The sequence below is a fragment of the Salmo salar genome, chromosome 10 (genome assembly GCF_965601325.2).
Source record: "Salmo salar chromosome 10, fSalSal1, whole genome shotgun sequence".
In the NCBI taxonomy this organism is placed as follows: domain Eukaryota; kingdom Metazoa; phylum Chordata; class Actinopteri; order Salmoniformes; family Salmonidae; genus Salmo; species Salmo salar.
The window spans coordinates 30,224,276-30,244,769 of NC_138300.1; the positions used below are offsets into that span (position 1 = coordinate 30,224,276).

General features: G+C 40.9%; 3 protein-coding genes across 5 annotated transcripts; 2 read left to right on the forward strand and 1 right to left on the reverse strand.

Moving 5' to 3' along the window:
* The first annotated feature begins 14 nt into the window (after positions 1 to 14).
* Positions 15 to 12,871, forward strand: pik3ca (phosphatidylinositol-4,5-bisphosphate 3-kinase, catalytic subunit alpha). 2 transcript variants are annotated; one of them, XM_014216758.3, is made up of 21 exons: positions 15 to 848; positions 1,629 to 1,746; positions 2,710 to 3,109; positions 3,211 to 3,420; positions 3,662 to 3,912; positions 4,032 to 4,277; positions 4,479 to 4,564; positions 4,742 to 4,847; positions 5,378 to 5,530; positions 5,629 to 5,763; positions 5,897 to 6,021; positions 6,103 to 6,184; positions 6,320 to 6,484; positions 6,608 to 6,711; positions 6,822 to 6,993; positions 7,214 to 7,320; positions 7,718 to 7,839; positions 7,980 to 8,229; positions 8,340 to 8,457; positions 8,554 to 8,705; positions 9,087 to 12,871. In XM_014216758.3, exons 3-21 carry the CDS (start codon positions 2,758 to 2,760, stop codon positions 9,355 to 9,357), a joined length of 3,207 nt encoding a protein of 1,068 aa, XP_014072233.1. In that variant the 5' UTR covers positions 15 to 848; positions 1,629 to 1,746; positions 2,710 to 2,757; the 3' UTR covers positions 9,358 to 12,871. The 2 variants fall into 2 exon arrangements, with proteins under 2 accessions (XP_014072233.1, XP_014072235.1); XM_014216760.3 differs by having other exon boundaries at positions 1,629 to 1,707.
* Positions 12,537 to 15,763, reverse strand: LOC106613935 (kininogen-like). The gene is made up of 7 exons (XM_014216775.3): positions 15,411 to 15,763; positions 15,152 to 15,268; positions 14,957 to 15,035; positions 14,573 to 14,745; positions 13,904 to 14,014; positions 13,599 to 13,694; positions 12,537 to 13,450 (listed from the first exon to the last, which is right to left on the reverse strand). Exons 1-7 carry the CDS (start codon positions 15,618 to 15,620, stop codon positions 13,121 to 13,123), a joined length of 1,116 nt encoding a protein of 371 aa, XP_014072250.1. The 5' UTR covers positions 15,621 to 15,763; the 3' UTR covers positions 12,537 to 13,120.
* A 762-nt stretch (positions 15,764 to 16,525) lies between these two features.
* Positions 16,526 to 20,165, forward strand: LOC106613936 (lysosome-associated membrane glycoprotein 3). 2 transcript variants are annotated; one of them, XM_045687598.2, is made up of 8 exons: positions 16,526 to 16,588; positions 16,753 to 16,806; positions 16,901 to 17,074; positions 17,488 to 17,711; positions 18,002 to 18,127; positions 18,414 to 18,468; positions 18,589 to 18,762; positions 19,676 to 20,165. In XM_045687598.2, the coding sequence occupies exons 3-8, from the start codon at positions 17,005 to 17,007 to the stop codon at positions 19,816 to 19,818; spliced, it is 792 nt and encodes a 263-aa protein (XP_045543554.1). In that variant the 5' UTR covers positions 16,526 to 16,588; positions 16,753 to 16,806; positions 16,901 to 17,004; the 3' UTR covers positions 19,819 to 20,165. The 2 variants fall into 2 exon arrangements, with proteins under 2 accessions (XP_045543554.1, XP_014072251.1); XM_014216776.3 differs by having other exon boundaries at positions 16,538 to 16,806.
* The last annotated feature ends 329 nt before the right edge of the window (positions 20,166 to 20,494 follow it).

Genomic DNA, 20,494 nt, shown 5'->3' on the forward strand with positions numbered 1-20,494 from the left:
CACACGGAACTCATTGGATCTGGAGGATATATTTGAATGACGTTTTGGTGTCATTGAAATGCCATACTGACAATGCTTTATACTCAGTATAACGGTAGTATGGGCTTGGTCTTCAATAATCCACAAAGATTGTGAACTCGACTAGTCTAGCCTATTTGATGTGTCCGTTTCGCCATTCATGGAGTAACAGGCGCACAGATTCAGTCGCGGCTGGCTTGATCATTCAATTCCGAGAGTTGGGTAGCTTGACCGCATGGTTTATTGCAATGGCTCATCGTCATAATATCTATACAGTTGAACACTTACAAGCTGCTAAATGCTATCAAAACCAAATGTTCATGCAATAAAACATATAGCTATTTTCTATATTTTGGTTTGAGGTTGTAGCCTACTCTCGTCAAACTCATCAAAACTCGCGGGACAGCTACTCCTGTAAACCAATTTGCTACAAAAATCCCCCCAGTGCATGATCGTTGCAGCTGGCAACAAATGTAAATGTTTTAGTGACTGGCCGTCATATAATTGAAGCTAATGCATTTGAACAAAACATGATTGCTAGGCTCCATGCGTGTGTATCTTATTTTTGATAATGCAATTTCATTGCAACTGATAGCTATGGTAAAATTGTAGACTGTTTAAAAATAAAACACCAAAATCATCACGGTTGCTATAGCGAAATCTGCTGTCAAGTCGTAGGTAGCCTAAAGCCTGGAGCTGCATGATCGAATGATCACAGCTTGCGCCCGGAACACCCGCTGGAACACCCGCTGGAACCAAGCATGAGAAGGTGTTGGAAGCTAGCTAGCGCGAGCTGTTAGCCAACGAGGTCATATCGTAGACATGTCTTGGTAAGCGTTCTCGCATTTAACTAATAATATCTACATTCTTTGTAAAATAGCTCGATATATTTAGATTTAAATGATAAATGGCTGACCATAACCAGACCGACAGGAGCCTAGCTAATGTTAGCTAACGTTATGTTGTTGGCTAGTTAATATCAAAACAGATTATGATTTGGAACGTCAGCAAACGTCTTTCTTGTGAATGCCAACTAACGTTAGCTAGAAGCTAGCTATAACGTTACCTAACGAGTGTTTCTTATGTCAATTCGTTACAGTTTTATATTAGCTATATCTATGACTAAAAATAATATACTTTTTACAATCGGAGACAATATGGACACTGGACTTAAAATGTAACTAACGTTAACGTTATTTCTATATGATCTAGTTAGCTATATGGTTAATAGTCATACTGTAATTACAGTCGTGATTATAACGACTATACCAATCACAGTATCTAACTAGCTAACACAAATGAAATGATGGAAGCTAACTAACTATAGATTGCAACACAGCTTTAAGTAACGGTATGCTATAAATTGATTTGTTACAGAAGAATATCAGTCTCATCATGGACTTAACACCAGGATAGACGTTAGTGACATTTGCTACATGAATGATTGAAGCGTTATTTATCTCCCCTTTGGCTACATACTCCCACTCATTGCTGCATGGTTTTCTTGCTCGAGCTAGTTACATTTGTTGAGAGGTTGTATCACAGAGTTTGGTTTACTGTTGGTCTTTTTGTGATAACGAGTCTCATGCTTCCTCTCTCTCTGTCTTCAGAGAATGGCACTGTGCTGAGAGGTTACCTACCAATCAGCAGAAAACAACACTGGAGATCAGATGTTCTGAAACATGAAGGGTGAGGGTTTTAAAACAAGTTAAGACCAGCTCTTTTAAGGTAGGAATCAACATTGATTTGTCAATCAAATATTCATATTTTTTTCCCCCTTTGTTAATGAGTCCACATTAGGTAGATAAAGTGTGGTACTGAGTTTCTATATGTTCCGTCTATATCCTCAGCCATACATGTTTCTGTATTCAAATAAACTAGGTTTAGTGTTTCCTTTCTCCACATCCTGTTTGAAGAAGCTTCCTCATTTGCCTTACATCCTGATGACAAGACTGGATGCCTTTCATATTGAACAAACAGACCATGACTGTTTTCCTAGTTGTTATTGTTAGCTGCACGTTTACTGACATTAATGATGTTAGACAGTGATAGCAGAAAAAGTTAAGTGCCTTGTATAGCACATGTTGTTGCACTCTCAGGGAAAGGGAAAACTGGTATTCGGTCACAAATGTCGTTGGCTCTCGCTGTATGTGGAGGAGAAATAACTTGATTCCCGGAGACAGAAGCATTTCTGTCTGTCATGTGACTGACTGAGTAGGCTAGATCATCATGGACATTGATGGAAATAAACATGATTTATCATCACAGTTATGATAACATAGGCTAGTTTGTCATTAGGTGTAGTGTTTTGATGGGTCAGTTTCCACTGGTGAATCGTGGCTAGTTCTTATTCTGTCCAGTAGGGGTGAGGGCAGGAGGGTCTTAGGGTGGCCGGTAGACTAGTGGTTAGTGTTGGGCCAGTAAGCTAAAGGTCTCAAGTTCAAATCCCTGCGCTGACAAGGTGTCTTGGGGAGAGTGGGATATGCAAAAATAAATAATTACTATTCACATGTGTATTAATACACACTTGTACATGTGTGAAATAGGACAAATATAAGCGCCCACCAAATTATTATTAATTATTATTAACTCTACAGTCACACGACAGCAAGAGGTGGGACTGGATATAGTCTACTGTATGATGTTTGTTTTCATATAAGTCTAATGCACTGTTACTCTTTTCCACTTTAGGAGATAAGGAACTATTTTCTATTAACTTTGTGTGTGAGGACTACAGAAATGCCTCCTAGGCCTTCTTCTGGTGAATTATGGGGCATCCATTTGATGCCCCCCCGGATCTTTGTGGACTGCTTGTTGCCAAACGGGATGATACTGACCCTCGAGTGCCTCCGTGAGGCCACGCTCATCACCATCAAACATGAAGTGTTCAAGGAGGCCAGGAAGTACCCCCTGCATCACCTACTACAGGAGGAGACCTCTTACATTTTTGTCAGTGTTACGCAGGAGGCAGAGCGAGAGGAGTTCTACGATGAAACTAGGAGACTTTGTGATCTCAGGCTCTTTCAGCCTTTTCTGAAGGTCATCGAACCGGTTGGCAACCGAGAGGAGAAAATTCTGAACAGAGAAATTGGTAAGACTTAATTACTACCCTCCTCTTTAAGAGAGTAACAACATGCTTACATTTTTCTTCCAAAACATACAGTATCAGTAAGTGAGTTTCTTTTGTTTCAGGATTCGCAATTGGTATGCCTGTTTGCGAGTTTGACTTAGTAAAGGACCCTGAGGTGCAGGACTTCAGGAGGAATATTCTTAACGTCTGTAAGGATTCAGTAGAACTCCGAGATGCCAACGGACCCCATAGTCGGGCTTTATATGTCTACCCTCCCAATGTTGAATCGACACAAGAACTTCCAAAGCACATCCATGGCAAACTGGACAAAGGTAGGCATTGTTGTATTAATTAAAATCAAGCAATGTAATGTCAAGATGCTGCAAGATGCCTAAGGCACATTTAGTGGGTGTCAAACAACAACCTTTTCTACTTTGTCAACACATAGGCTGACACTTTAATAAACAAAAAAAACCATCCTTATTCCTTTTCATGATAATCTATTTCAAACTTGTTCTCAGCCTGTGTGGAGTAATGTTCTGATTATCCTCTTTTCTGTGGCTTATTTTATAGGTCAAATCATTGTCGTGATCTGGGTGATTGTCTCACCCAACAATGACAAGCAGAAATACACCCTGAAGATCAACCATGATTGTGTGCCAGAACAGGTGATAGCTGAGGCCATCAGGAAGAAGACCAGGAGCATGCTGTTGTCCCCTGAACAACTCAAGATGTGTGTGCAGGAGTACCAGGGCAAGTACATCCTCAAGGTGTGCGGCTGTGACGAGTACCTCCTGGAGAAATGCCCACTGAGTCAATATAAGGTTTGTTGGGCCCTAGTGTGCATGTAACCAATGCATACACATTGAAGCCTAACATTAGTTCTGACTCAGGTCTATATTGCTTAATCATGTATCTTAATCCTATTTCTTTTCCCTTTCAGTATGTGAGGAGTTGCATCATGCTTGGCAGGATGCCCAACCTCATGCTGATGGCGAAGGATAGCCTTTATTCTCAGTTACCCATGGACAACTTCACCATGCCCTCGTATGCCCGGCGCATCTCCACCGCCACTCCGTACATGAACGGAGAGTCCTCCACCAAGTCTCTATGGACCATCAACGGAACCCTGCGGATACGAGTGCTCTGTGCCACATACGTCAATGTGAACATTCGGGATATAGATAAGGTACCTCAATGGTTATTGTTTTAGATAAACTTTTTCACATTGGTTTTCTGTTTCTATGCTTGGCTAGCCCTCAACTCCTCTTATAGCCACTTTTCAGTAATTCATTTTCTATAAGACTCCTTGGCGTGAATGTCTGTCATGCAGCTACTGCTGTTGGTTTTCAGGGGGTTTTGGTGTCTATTCTTCCTGTTGTCCATGTAGATTTATGTGCGAACCGGCATCTACCATGGAGGGGAGCAGATGTGTGACAACGTGAACACGCAGCGTGTGCCATGCTCTAATCCCAGGTATTACAGGCACACAACACACATGGTGTCACAGACAGTATCTCACTCATCAAGAGACCTCAACATATTGTTACTATTTATCCCATGGTAATGGGGGAGAAGGGTGTGTATTGATCTGTGATATTAACACTTGTAATGGGTTCAGGGTGATTCACTGTGGCTGTGCTTGTCTCCCAGGTGGAACGAGTGGCTGACCTACGACATGTACATTCCCGACATCCCCCGGGCGGCCCGCCTCTGTCTCTCCATCTGCTCTGTGAAAGGCAGGAAAGGGGCGAAGGAGGTAAGCACTCAATTTAATCGGACACCCCAGACCTTTAATGATATAAATGATACCCACTGGCTAGAACAGTGTTCAAAGGTCTTACCTGAATGGCCTGAGGTGTCCTCTGTGGATGTTGAATTACTTATCGACTTGTGGCATGGAGCGATCGTGGCTGTGTAACCTAGGCATGAAGACTGTAACCGACACCTGGGCTGAGTGATGTCACCTAAAGGTCGGGGAGATGGGTTTTCGTGCCCATGATGAATTAGAGATAAATGCCTTTAACGGCCGTCCTTTGTGAGCAACCTACTGTACAGCTTGAAGCCAATTAACTGAACTAAAACAAAATCTGTTTGCTTGCCTACTAATCTTTTCAATTCAGTACGACTTTTAACCCCCAAGGGGCAATTAGGATGTTTGTGTTAGTTACACAAGTACCCCATATAAAATTCCCTCAAGCCTGTATTCACTGTTGTCTGTGGAAGGATGGCCATTCACAATTTGTGTAAACAACCAACTCCACCCTTTGGCTGTGATCTTCTCCTCAGGAGCACTGTCCACTGGCGTGGGGAAACGTCAACCTGTTTGACTATACTCACACCCTGGTCTCTGGTAAAATGGCTCTGAACCTGTGGCCTGTACCCCATGGCCTGGAGGACCTACTCAACCCCATCGGAGTCACAGGCTCCAACCCCAACAAGGTAAACATGTTAGTTAGCATGTTAACATGACCAGTCTGTGTTTCTGTGGTCCTTATTATCAGGGTTTACAGAATAATGCCTCTCTTCCACACACACAGGAAACGCCTTGTCTAGAGCTGGAGTTTGACTACTTCAGCAGTCCTGTCAAGTTCCCAGACATGACCACCGTGGAGGGACATGCTAACTGGACCATATCCAGGGAGCTAGGTTTCAACTACTGCCAGTCAGGCCAGGTAATGACATACATGGATATACGTACAGTTGTAACTCAAATCATTACAAACCATTTATTAAGACGGTCTAAGGTTTCCTTGCTAAATAATGACTCCATATGTGGTTGTTGATGTGACGTCTGATCCCCTGCAGAGTAACAGAGTGGCGCGAGACCACGCCTTAACGGACAGTGATAACGAGCAGCTGAGACAGGTGTGCAACCGAGACCCCTTGTCTGAGATCACAGAGCAGGAGAAGGACTTCCTCTGGAGGCACAGGTACAGTCATAACTAGCTCTGTCACCACCATACTTAAACATCTAGAGGCCTTGACTAACATGTCTGTCTCTTACTCATCAGGCACTACTGTGTAAATATACCTGAAATCCTGCCCAAGATCCTGCTGGCTGTGAAGTGGAACTCCAGAGATGAAGTAGCACAGGTGACATATTTGTTTTTTAATTGCTGAGACATTTGTTTCAAGAGAGCATGTTCTTAAACTCTTGTGGGAATTTTATCATTTTCTGCTGCAGCACTGCTGCAGTGGTGACGTGACTGTTGTTTTTCTTGCTCTTAGATGTATTGCCTTCTGAAGGATTGGCCAGCAATAAAACCAGAGCAAGCCATGGAGCTGCTGGATTGTAACTATCCAGACCCAATGATCCGTGACTTTGCTGTTCGGTGCCTTGAGAAGTACTTGACCGATGATAAACTCTCTCAGTACCTCATTCAGTTGGTCCAGGTAGGATTTATTTGGTTTTGATGTCCAGAAAGTGACTTCCTCTCACATTTCTTTGATTGTTTGGACTGTTGTCAAATATAAAATGTCATAATTTACTGGCTCATCTCCATACACTCTTGTCAGGTTCTGAAATACGAGCAGTACCTTGATAACCCACTGGTACGATTTCTACTGAAAAAGGCCTTGACTAACCAAAGGATAGGACACTTCTTTTTCTGGCACTTAAAGTGAGTGACTTAGAGTTACTTTACAGAGTTAATTCCATTATTTTCACAGAGTTGACTGACTGCAAATGCCTTTTAACTCATCCACTTTCACTGTCCACTATGTGCCCTAGGTCCGAGATGCACAATAAGACGGTGAGTCAGCGGTTCGGCCTGCTGTTGGAGTCCTACTGCCGGGCGTGTGGCATGTACCTGAAGCACCTGAGCAGACAAGTGGAGGCCATGGAGAAACTCATCAACCTCACTGACATTCTCAAACAGGAGAAGAAGGACGAGACTCAGAAGGTAACCCAGCACTCCCTCTCTCTCCAATACGCCCATGCTTATTGTCCAACATGATGATCTGTTAGAGAATCTCTGCTGTTTCAGCTTACTGTTCCACATTTCTGTTTGACTTAAGAAACTGACATCAGTGGCTTCGTTTACCTAATGTAGAGAGAACTAGGCTTCACATTTCTATTGGAGGCTTTCTCTTCATTACAGCCTGCTCTGTGTGGTCCTGCAGGTGCAGATGAAGTTTCTGGTGGAGCAGATGAGGAGGCCAGACTACATGGACGCCCTGCAGAATTTCACCTCCCCCCTCAACCCTGCACACCAGCTGGGAAACATACGGTGGGCACGTCACATTGGAACTCCTATACCTTACTCACCCAATGCCTGAACATGGACACTATTGAAACTGTAGATGGGACACTGTTTCAATGGCAGCAAAGGCCAGCAATCGCTCTTTAGTGTCCCTAGTGGTAATTTTACATTAATTTGACCTAAGAGAGAGGAGGTAGAGAGAATGTAAGCATTCTATTTCCCCTTCTTAACGTTCGCTCATGCATGAAAATGTGAAATGTTATCGTAAACCGATTGTCAACTAATGTGCTCAGCCACTGGGCCCCTCAGTGCAGACCACTTGCATTCTAACACTGTTCATGCAATTGATCAATGAAACTAATGTAGCTTGCCCCTTGTGATGACTCCCATTGTTGGCATGTATTCCTCATGGTGAAATGCCCAGGCTTGAGGAGTGCAGAATCATGTCATCTGCCAAAAGACCGCTGTGGCTCAATTGGGAAAACCCTGACATCATGTCCGAGCTCCTCTTCCAGAACAATGAGATCATATTCAAAAACGGAGACGGTGAGTCTGAGTCCAGTTTTATAATCAAACTGCGTTCTAAACAATAGCTTTGACTTGTGAAGTTGTACTTCATTAGTTTGGACAGATGGAATGTATTAAAATCCTGCCATGGATTACTGAATATGACTTGTTTGTTTCAGACCTGCGACAGGACATGCTAACACTTCAGATCATCAGAATCATGGAGAACATTTGGCAGAACCAGGGTCTAGACCTCAGGATGTTGCCATATGGCTGCATGTCTTTAGGTGACTGTGTGGGGCTGATCGAGGTGGTGCGGAGCTCTCACACCATCATGCAGATCCAGTGTAAAGGTGGCCTGAAGGGGGCGCTACAGTTCAACAGCTCAACACTACACCAGTGGCTCAAAGACAAGAACAAGGGAGAGATGTGAGTAAACTGTATATGTTGTGTGGGCACTTTCCTCCACGATTTCTTTGGTTTGAAAATTGTAAATCGTAGTGTTTCACGGCTCAGATTTGACATAACTCTGTCTGTAGGTATGACCTTGCCGTTGACTTGTTTACGCGATCCTGTGCTGGGTATTGCGTGGCGACCTTCATCCTAGGCATCGGAGACAGACACAACAGTAACATAATGGTGAAGGATGATGGGCAGGTAGGACCTGAGTTATCAACAAGATATTGTCGTGATACATATTTTTTGAAAATGCTATGTGTTATCTTTTCTATGCTAATCTGGGATGTTTTGCAGCTTTTTCACATAGATTTTGGCCATTTTCTGGATCACAAGAAAAAGAAATTTGGCTACAAGCGAGAGCGAGTTCCGTTTGTCCTAACTCAAGACTTCTTGATTGTGATCAGCAAAGGGACCCAGGAGTGCACGAAGACCAGAGAGTTTGAGAGGTAGCCATCTTCGTTTTCCCTTGTGTGAAAGGACACATCTGTGGATGTCTGTCTAGTGTTGAATGTAAAGGTTGTGGAGTTGGCAGACAGCTAGTGTCTACACAGTAGGCAGCTATTATATAACAATGTGTGCTCTGTCTCCCTGGGTGTTTGATAGGCTACTGTCTGCCAATTTTCCAGACCCTCTCCCATACTTCTGCTTTAACAAATGCACTGCTATCTACTGCTAAATCGACCATGTCCAGCCGAGACTATATATTTCAATGGCCAAATGTATGCTTTCAAAGGCTTATTTTGAGGCTGTAGAGAAATTCAGAGGGAACAATGGGAATGGTATATACTGATTCTTATGCATTTTCCCCTTCTCCTATTCGGTCTCAGATTTCAGGAGATGTGCTATAAGGCCTACTTGGCCATTCGTCAGCATGCCAACCTCTTCATCAACCTGTTCTCCATGATGCTGGGCTCCGGGATGCCCGAGCTGCAGTCCTTCGATGACATTGCCTACATCCGTAAAACCCTGGCCCTGGACAAGACTGAGCAGGAGGCCCTGGACTACTTCATGAAGCAAATGAACGACGCCCACCATGGCGGCTGGACCACCAAGATGGACTGGATTTTCCACACCATCCGCCAGCACGCGCTTAACTAAGTCCAGGCAGGACATCCGCCAGCCCTGCCCAGCCAGACACACCAGCCAGCTGTGAGTGGAACATCCAAACCTCATGAACTAATGGGTGATGCTCGACTATCCTATCGAGCACTTAACAATCCAGAGTGATTTTTGTTTTTTTACTGTATTGGTTTTCCCTGCAGAAACTTACCAACTAACTCGCCTTGTCTAAAACGGTAGTTTTTTTTGCCTGTAATATTTTTTTGACCTTTTGTGTGTGCTTTTCTCTTCAAATATAAAACTTCCCTCGTTCCTTTCCTTTTTGTAAAAGAGAAGAGTTTGCCGTCCCCTTTACAGGGTCACGTGTATAGATGTCTTCCTGTAACGTAAATGCCTTTTGAATATGCACGGAACATCCCAGAAAAAAAACGGTATGAATTCAGTCATTTTTTGATGTGCAGCCTACTCCACCTGTTGTTAAAAAAAAGAAAAAGTTAACCCCCTGAAAGGCAGCACCTTAAAGTGTTACATTGTGGCCCAGTAGTTCTATTGGCTGGTCATTTCTGGCACCACAGTTTTTAAATCCATTGTCATACTCCTTCCTTTGGCATCATATTTAGCAGTAACAGCAGATTATATATACAGTATATTTTTAGACACCTATATATGTATACCTCTACGTGTGTGTATACACACACACACACACACACTGTGGGCCCAGCCTGTGATACTATGATAAAGTGCAGCAGTACAGAAAGTAATGAATGCACTGTCAAGAAAACCTTGCAGTTTAAAAATGAAGCCTTAATTTAGTTGACGTGCATGCAAGGGCTGGATTTCTCCCTCTTGTGTCTTGGAGGTCAATGGTAAAATACCTCTGTTGCTCAGTGAGATGTCATCATAATGAATGTTGAGAAGTGCATTAAGCTAGACAGACATAGTCACCTCATGTAACTGATGCTTTCATCATGCATGTCAGTAGTGCAGTTGGGTTGTGAACTATACGAATGTTACAGTGCTATGTTTTGGCATGGGGAGAATCAGCAGTACAGTATGTGAACATAAGACTATTTGTACACGTTGGAAAGTCTGATCAGTAAGGCTGTCCCAAGGCAGCTAGTCAGCAATTGTTTGTGTGGGCACCCCTCCCTCTCTCTGTGTGGAGTGGACCCCTCTGTTTATTCTTTATTATGATGCGCCCATTGCTTACTATTGAGTTCTTGGAGTAAACCTTTTGATAATAGTTGGACCTAGGCAACTCTGAATAGGAGCTGTGGGAAAGGTTTCCATTCCATAATGGCTTCTCAATGTCCAAACCCCTTTCAAATGAAGGACATTCATTTTGGGGTAAAAACCCTGTATTCTCATTCTCAAGCGTAACTCTGTGATATATGCTCTTGAGAAATAATGTGCCATTTTAAATAAGTGTCTCTTTATGGCAGATTTTCCCCAACCAGAACAGATTTCTCAGAAACTGATCAAGAAAAAATACGCACTTTTGTTTTCCCTTTTTAAATATTTTTTGTTGATTCAATGAAAGCCAAAGTTAAGTCTCTAATGTTGTGTGAATTGCTCAATGGTTATCTGCATTACCATAGAAAGCCTAACGCATGCATATATTAGCCTCTATATGTATCAGTTATGTTATGAGGAAAAGGGCATGTAGTGAACAAGTGTTGTGACCAGAGGTTATAGGATTTTGGTGTTTAGATTGTAAACTGTGCTTTTAAACCACCAGAAAAAAATTAGGGACACTTGCGCCTGCTTAGTATTTCAGAATTCTAACTCTCAAATACAACATGTCACAATTAGTATTTCTAATACCCTAGAGGTAATATACTTGACATGGCTTCAGACTGCATTATAAATGCCTATGTTTGCAAATGTTGTCTCAAAAGTAGACCTTTCCTCCTAAAGATATAGCCTGGGAACGAGGTTCTCAAAAGTTTACTATTGTGGTGGTATTCCAGACTTCATATGCATTCATGATATGGGAGTAGTCTTGTTTTGAAAACATGTTGTTCCCTTATGCAGTAAACCAATCAACTGGCAGAGATGGACAGTTGCTGATGCAGGTGGATATTGCACTTTTTTAATGCCTTTGGTCCTACAGTAGTTTGAGTGCAGGTCTTTTTTAAGCATAAGCAATAGTATCCCTTTCTATCTGACATTTGTCAGATGCATTAGACGCTTATAGTAGTCACCAGCCTTTTGTTAGCTCTTCAAACGCCATTCATTGCATGGTTGTATTAACTTGTGTGTGTGTGTGTGTGTGTGTGTGTGTGTGTGTGTGTGCATTAATATGGATCTGTACAGGTTATAGATTTTCTTGGGCTGGACCCATTTAAAAGCCCATTCATAATGTCAATGTAATACAGTGAGTGTGGTAAATGCTTTGTAAACCTTTTCCACTTGCTGAACAGCACCAGGGAAGATATTGTGATGCTGTACTTGAAACATCATTTGTTAGAAAAGAGAACTTTTCATATTTCAGCTTCAAAAGTTTTACTTGAAATGTAATTTTTCTGAACCATGTTTGTATGTTGAAAACAAAGCTGTCATAGCCATGTGGTATATAGCACTGAGGGTTAGCACAGGCAAATCCATACCGATTGTGAATGTTAACATTTGGTCATCTTACAAGTCTCTCTACAGTTGGAGATTCTAAAATACATGTTGACTTGGGCCATACGATGATGTAAAAGGAAATAACCAATTTAATGTGTAAATTATGTAAACAATTTGTTATTTAAGAAAAGGTTCAAGTGTCATCTTTTGTTTTACTGAAACATCTGGAGTGGTTAAATCTCTTCATTTAATACAGGTTTATAGACGTATTGAATTATATTTTTCATATATTTTGTCATTACTATCAACAGTGATAGTATATGATTGATTGTATTATTACACAGCCATCCTGCATGAGTTGGTTAAAATAATATACTTTTATTTATTCTGCTAAGCAGCTATAAAGAAAGTTTGGCACTAGGAACAACTAATAATAATCCAACCTCTAACCCATGACATACTGTACCTGCATTATCAAATACAGTATTCTTTGTTTCTGTTTGCTTCTAAGTTAAATACTTGCATTGTATCCAGACTGACTACAATTATTTGAGTGTTACGTGACAATATACAAATAAACTTCTCAGTTGCAGTAAGTACTTGCTTTTGTGGATAGTATGTTGCTTTACAGAATAACACAGCACCCAGCACAATTTCATACATTGTTTTAATATCAAATGGCCAAACAGTTAAGATGTTCTGCTACAAGACCATGGTGCTTGCCTACGGAGCTGTGAGGGGAACGGCCCCTCCGTACCTTCAGGCTCTGATCAGTCCCTACACCCAAAGAAGGGCACTGCGTTCATCCACCTCTGCGGAAGCACAGTTCCCGTTCAGCCCAGTCAAAACTGTTCGCTGCTCTGGCACCCCAATGGTGGAACAAGCTCCCTCACGACGCCAATCACCACCTTCGGAGACACCTGAAACCCCACCTCTTTAAGGAATACCTGGGATAGGATTAAGTAATCCTTCTAACCCCCCCCCCCCCAAAAAAAAAGATATAGATGCACTATTGTAAAGTGGTTGTTCCACTGGATATCATAAGGTGAATGCACCAATTTGTAAGTCGCTCTGGATAAGAGCGTCTGCTAAATGACGTAAATGTACTTTGCCAAATTTGAGGAAATGCAAAAGTAAGATTGAACTGCATTGTCAAAAAGAGAATAAAATGATTATTTTTTTATTTCAAATCAGCAGGTGTGCTTATGATACAAATGCATTATACAGCATTCATTTATTTTTTCCCCAGCAAGTCTAAATCAGTGAAGCACCCCTCTACCACTGGTGGGGGTGTTGTGCTTTTCTCCTGTGCAGTGCTGGGGGTTGTTGGAGGGACAAACTGCTTCCAGGGCTTGGAGGGGCAGTGGAAAGGGCTCTCGGCAGTAGTGGTGGGGGGCATGGCTGGCTCTGGGTCTCTGCTAGCCGTGGTGACAGTCAGGCTGAGCTCCTGAGACTCCTCTAAAGACTCCTCTTTGGCTGAAGCAGTTGAGGGTGGAGTTGCTTCAGCAAAATTGTTGAAGTTCCTCAAGGGAGACCATCCAGGAGGCCTTCTTCTAAAGACTTCCTGTGAATGGAAAAATGTTCCTTGTCAAAATCCTACATTTGGCACAAATTTTCAAAATATATAGCTACACATCACTACCCTATTAATGTATCAGATTTTCCGAGCATCATTAATATGCTATAGTAGTATAGTTTGCAGAATGTCTCACATTCTGAAGGGGACCTGGTGCACATTCCACATTTGCTTCTGCAGTCTCATGTCTCCAAGGTGCCACATCTACTGTAGAATTGCAGTGAGCAAGTTCCTAGAGAGATGACACACAGGATGGCAGGGACAAGCATTCATGATACATCACATTACAATGAAATGTTATGATACCACATTGAATGGTATGTTTTTTTTCTCCAAAAGGTATAACTATTTCATTTCCTTACAGAAGTATTACAACAGCAGAATCATATTATATATACTGTAGCCTATTCAAAAAATACTATGAGCTCCATTGTGGTTTACCACATCTTCAGCATCTGGATGACATTCATCGTTAAGTTCTTTGTGGTCCGCTTTGGAGCAATTGCTTTTCCTCATATCGAACATCAGTCTATACCTGAATCCAGCAACCACCTAAGAGGAGCATGTGAAATAAGTTATTCAAAGACGGATTCTGGAATGACACTCCTAACGCAAACAAGTACATTACAGTCCAAGGGTCACACCCATAGAGGTAAATATAGCCACACCACACCCACTAATTCCAGAGCCAAGGAGATGATTTGGAATATTTCCATTGGAAGGGATGAGCAAAGACACTTAACTTAAATTATATTTTTTCAAAAGTAGATGACTTTAAAAGATTTGTGTTGTTGGTAACTGTTGGAGGGCCTAACACCCCTGATCCCAACTGGTCACTCGGTTACCTGATTCATACTATAGGGCTTGAACTGTACCGTACTGGCTCTGATCTTCTCTTTTCACATGGTCATTTCCAGTATGGTTCCATCAGCTATCGTAGATGCGTAACCAGGTCAGCCCTGGCCTAGTTCAGCTCAGTTTGGCCCTACAGTGTGAATCAGGTTTGAATTGAACTCAGTATTTAGAGTCCTGCTCAACTCCACCAGGTGGCGTAGTCAACTAGCCTTTGTAGCATTCAATAACTCAGAGTGAGATTTGAAACTGATTTACCTGTCTCGTAGCAAAACCAACACTGTTCAGGACGAAGTGATGGCTGGAGTCAGAATCTGCATTGAACCTGGTGATGGAGTATGTCACAGGAGCCTTTAGATCCTCACTGTCCACATCAATCTCCCTAGGACACCCCAGACATGTGGAGCGTTCAGCAACAACAGGGGCCTCCACTGGAGAACAGAGAGGGTTGTCAGTATAGAAATTAATTTTAACCACACATTTTTTGGGGTGATTCTAATCTAAATCAACAAATATAAATATTCCGCTACATGAGTCAATCTTTGGTTGACATTTATCTGGCTGTCTGGAAAAACTCTAAGTATAAATAGACTTGTATGTGGTCTTTGGCTTGGTCTACTTTGTGTGAAGTGAAAAACTAACCAACTGGGTCACAGAAAACTGCCAGGACCTCTTTATCTGTCTCTGACATGAGGACCGTTGCATTACAAGGGATTGGCACCTGATAAATAAACAGAACAAGTTTTTTTATTATTGTTATTTAAAAATCAGATTGCACAGAGATGTCATCTAATAACAATGCACCCCCCCCAGTAAAATGATTCAAATGTAAGTTACCTGGTTCCCAGTTGGGAGGTAGTCACAGTCTCTCCAGACTTTGTTTCCCCCTGCTGGACAGTCAGTGACCCTGCCATTGAATTCCACAAAGTACTGAGTGCCTGAGTCACTCTGAGCCTACAAGAGAGGAAAGGAATACTGTGACTCTGTGTAGCAATGTTCGTATTTTCTCTTCAACAACACAATGAACTCAAGAAGTATGCAAAAGACTGGATAAATAACTAAATATAAATAACAATGTTCTCAATATGTCACCTACCGTTGAGGCCTCCAGAATCTGGTAGAGTGCTAGTTGATTTCCATAAGGAAGCTTCTCATTATACTTGACAAGGGCCAAGTCCACAGCTGCCTCCACGTCTTTGTCATCACAGAACACAAGGACCTGCTCTGGCTCAAGCTCCTGCCCCTGTCCTAGAGCCCAAAGCTGGAGAGAGATCACCAGCACACATAGCCTCACTCCCAGCTTCATAACAAAGACGTATGTCCCAGGTCCGGAGAGAAGGAAATGTGAGACCAGATCTCGTTCCTTACTGGATTCCTACCTCTGAAATGATTGACTGTAGTCTCTTCGCCTACACAGACCTGTTCAAATAAAATGAGAGAGTGCACAATCAGAAAGGCATCCAGGCAGTCCCAGTGACAACAGAGTAAATGTTTACTTATCTGCTGTCACCACCATGCCTGCATTCTTTGAAAAATCAATATCTGTCTCTGAGTTGTGGAGAGTTTATGGCATGCAAGAAAAATTATGGACATGTTTAAAAACAAATTATCATCCTACAGTCACTTGTGACACCATTTTTGTTGTTGTTTACCCATCTAAAAAGATCTATCAAGGAGTCAAGTGCCTGAGGAGGGTTTATTATCCTGTCTCCTCTATAATTTATGGAATAAAACCTTGAACGTCTCTGTGAATGTGCTGTAACTGTGCTGGTCAAATGAAACGATATTACAAACAAATTACCTGTAATAAATAGCCACTTCATGCCATACAATGACTTTATGAAAACTTTTTGGTCTAATGAAAACAAATGTTATATCTCTAAAGTAAACATACATATTACTTTAGTATTAGTGTGTGTCAGAAGGTAATACAATAGTAGAAGTCCATGTTATTAAGATGTAAATGGGAGGCAATAGGACAACCTCCCTCCCATTATAAAGTACTTGGATGGGTAAACATGACCCTTTCCAAAAATGCTTGTCAGTTTGTCAATCCAAAATGAATCCTGACTTGCATTGACACATTGCTGCAGTAGTGTGTATTTTAGGAGATACTTTGTCCCTCTCTACCTTTGACCCTAAATGCATCCAATGCCTGCTAACACACAGTTTGATTTCCCCAGCAGCACAGCCATTCCCACAATCCAACCACAGCTCCGGTACGATAAACATGAACCAATCATAGAATCAATGTATAAAGGCATCATGGTCCAGGTATGATACAATCTTTGATAAACCAATAGAAAAACATTTTCCTCATATTTTCAATTTAGAGGCTAAAGCCTGTAACTCCTGGTTAATTCAAACAAGTAATTGTCATAGAAACTGCTCAATCAACACATCCTTTGAACCAACCTACTTTAACGCTATCTTTTTAGATAAAGAGTTGAGTAGACACAAATAACAAGATATCTGACCTGCAACAGCACAAGGTAAAGTTAGTTACATCATATAGTGTATATCAGCCATTTAAAGATAGCTCATAAATCATATAAGAAGAAAACCCTCTTTGCCCCTCCCTTGAAGGCACTCATCACTTGAACAAGGCGTTTTGGTCGTCTGGAGATTAATTCACCACATCACACCTCATATATTTGGTCACAACACAAATACTCAACTGAACACAGAAGATGACAGACAAACTCAGAAACAACATGCATCGTGAAACAATACTTTTTCTACTGGTTGCGATCATAATGGGTGAGTTGCATGTACCTCTATCTAATAATGTCTAATCTATTTGGTGGTAGTGGTAGTCTAATATAAGTTGATACTGGACAAGGCAGCAAGGCAGTTAACCATGCAACATGTAATATAATCTGTAATCAGAATGAATGCAGGCCATTTGAATCTGAATTTGATTCTGAGATAATGTTAGAAAAGACTGGAAGTGTACTCTTAAAAAGTCTAAATCATTGCAGGTAAAACTGCATGACATTTTACAGACACAATCATGGCTACTTCAACACATTTTTACAATTATTTATTTAATTTTATTGTAAAAATAAGATGAACCTAAGGGGGGATCTGTAATTGTGCATGTGAATGTTGCCCTGGGTTTATGGTTTCTGTAAACTGTTTCACTTCACACTTCACACTACACCGCTTTACAGGAAACAGCCTCATGACTGCTGCATTGAACCAGACCATAATCACCACAGATGAGTCTGGCCTAAACAACCCTGAGCCCACCGAGCAATCAAGCCTACCAGAGAAGCCTGTTCTTCAGCCCAAAGAGACCGTTCCTGTCACTGGAAACTATGTGCTGAATGACACCGCAGGCAAGCCATGCATCAAGGTTTCCATGGGAGTGGTGTACAAAGTTATTGATAAGAAGGTAGGGACAGTCACTTTCTCAGCACTTTTTGTTTGTGTTTCAGCACTTCTTTATCAGGGGTGAGACCTCATGTGGTTTGTCACCTAAGTCGTGAAAAAACAACAACGGCCATTCTCATACACATTACTATGTTTGGTCATGAGTTCGACCATACAATCATTATGATACTATATTATTAAGTAGCTCTAAATCTATGACAAGAATTAAGTTATCACTTGTTCCTACATCATTACTTGTTTGCTATTGCTTTTGTCCTTTTCTAATCCAATGGTATGTTGATCCTTTTTCAGAAAGCTTCCTATTTCAACTTAGACCCTTCCACCACCCTCGCTACAGGTAGATGTGGTCAAAAAGAGGCAGTTCTTTCCCTGGCTATTGTAGGAGAGGGAGGCTATCTGGATCTCACCTTTGAAAAGGTACAAATTCAGAAACTTCCATCTTCTCATGCCACACATGATGTCTAACGCCTGGAAAAGTTTTTTCCTTTCCTCTCCGACTCTGAGATGATAACTAAGAATAATCACAGGTTGACCACAACTCTTCCATATAACGATCAAAAGCAGTGCAATACATTATATTATGACTCTGAGCAGAAGCAAACTCATTCAAATGCATTTGCATGATGATTTGCATGTTTGGATTTTCATAAAAACAATGATTTATTTATTTAATGCACGTCATTAACTATTTTTCCTCCCACAGGAAGGGAACATATCCTATGTGTCAAAGGTCAGAGCTAATTTGGCACCAAGCAAAGGTGAGTTGACCAACATGATCTCACAAGTAGACACATGATTTGAAAAAAAATGCATGGATATTTTTCAACTGATTTTTCATTGTTAGAAAAACAAGGCTGAGCATCTTCTTTCACCATTAGGAAATAAAAACTATCCTGGGGTGATAGAACATGAAAAGCTGTTCCCAACTGCCGCTGACCACAGCCTCAAGTGTAACTCCCAGACCGAGTTTCATCTGGCTGAAAACCTTCGAGTGAAGCTTGGGCCTCTTCAGTTCCAAGCTTTCAAACTCACCAATGGGAAGTTTGGAGAGGGTATGTCGATTTTTACATTTTGCAGACCTTTTCGTTCATGATTTACAAAAGCCTTCTGTTTATTATATTTCTGTAAGGTTATATATGGTATAATGCTCTTTTAAATGTAATATTGTAAAGGTAATGTTTTGCCCTTTCGGCCCCTCAAAAACAATTATCCAAGTGTTAAGATCCAGATTAAATATTATTATTAAAAAAAATATTGTACAATGTAACAGAATCAGTCAAAACAAAATCAATACTGCGCTTCCATTTTTACATTACATTTACTTGACAAACAAAGTTTCAAAAACTTGCAAACAAAGTTAACCACATCCTGGGGTCATTTTGAAGTTCTGGCTCTAATACCGCTGATGTCATTTTGCTGATATACATTTATTTTATTATCTAGGTAGGGGAAACTCCATAACATATGCAGTAAATATCCTGTATTTATCTTACATCTAAGACATGTGTCAGTTATCTTATTATCAAGTAAATGCAGTCTATGTGGAGTAAAATATGTGTTGTTCAATATATTGAATTGCATCTGTCTATGTTTGGTTGCCATCAAGAAGCTCTGAAAGGTTTCAAGCAAGTCATCCCAGTCTACTGGGTCATAGTTACAGCCTAGGTCTCTTTCTGTCTCATTTGTATGTTAGGTTATTATAAGTAGGTAAATTATTATTCTGTGTATTATACGTCAGTGAGATCAGACCTCAAGTTGACCAAGTACTATGAATATGATTTTCGAGTAGTGATTCCTTTGGAGTATTAGAGAAATTGTATTTTGTCTTTTCTTTTAACCAGTATTTAAGAAGCTAGTTTCAGGAAGCTCATGCTGGTCTTTGAGTTGTTGAAATTGCAGGATTTTTTCCCCCTTTCAAGTTCCATAAACAAAAATATTTTCTTTTGTCCCCCTATGGCATTTCAGAGGTTGAGTGCTGGGCTGACTTCAACAAGAGGATCTTCCCAATCATTATTGGTACCACGGTTGTGGGACTCCTCCTGATTGCTGTCCTGACCTTCCTGATCATCTGGAACAGCCGTAGACAAGCTGGCTATGACAGGATCTGAGAAGACTTCATGCAAGCATAACATGAATGCTTTTTATAGCCATGTTTTGTATTTCCTAGATGCTTTTTAGTATTTTTATCCATGACTCAATATTAACCTTTTTATTGTTGTTTTTTAATATTTAATTATGTTTGCAAAGAAATTAGAAATAATATTATTACAGTAAAAAAATATGTAAATGTGGTTAATACTTCTAGGAAAGCACTGTGTAAGTTTACAATCATAATCAGCCAATATGGTCAGCAAATTGAATCATGATGCATGCTAATTATATATTTTTTGGGGAAATTATATTTTGTTTAAAGAGTGCCCATATTCCCTTATTAAAAGTGTGGCTTTAACCAGCACGGTTGAAAATCATTATTTTCAAGTTCACATATAAGTATAGATTTCTTGCATGCCTTATTATAAAAACACACTGTCCAAAAATAGCAAATTCTGTAACAGTAGCGTAGCCAGAAATTCATTGGAGGGATGGCCTGCAAAAAATAATCATTATTATTATTTTTAAAAATAAGCGAACTTCCTGTAATTCTACATATTTTGCCATGGGGCAAAGAGAAAAATATGCAGTTGTATAGCTAATCTTATGCTATTCTACACATTTTGCCATGAGGCTGAAAGAAAATATTGCCGTTTTAAAGCTGATTTACTGCAATTCTACAAATTTTGCCAT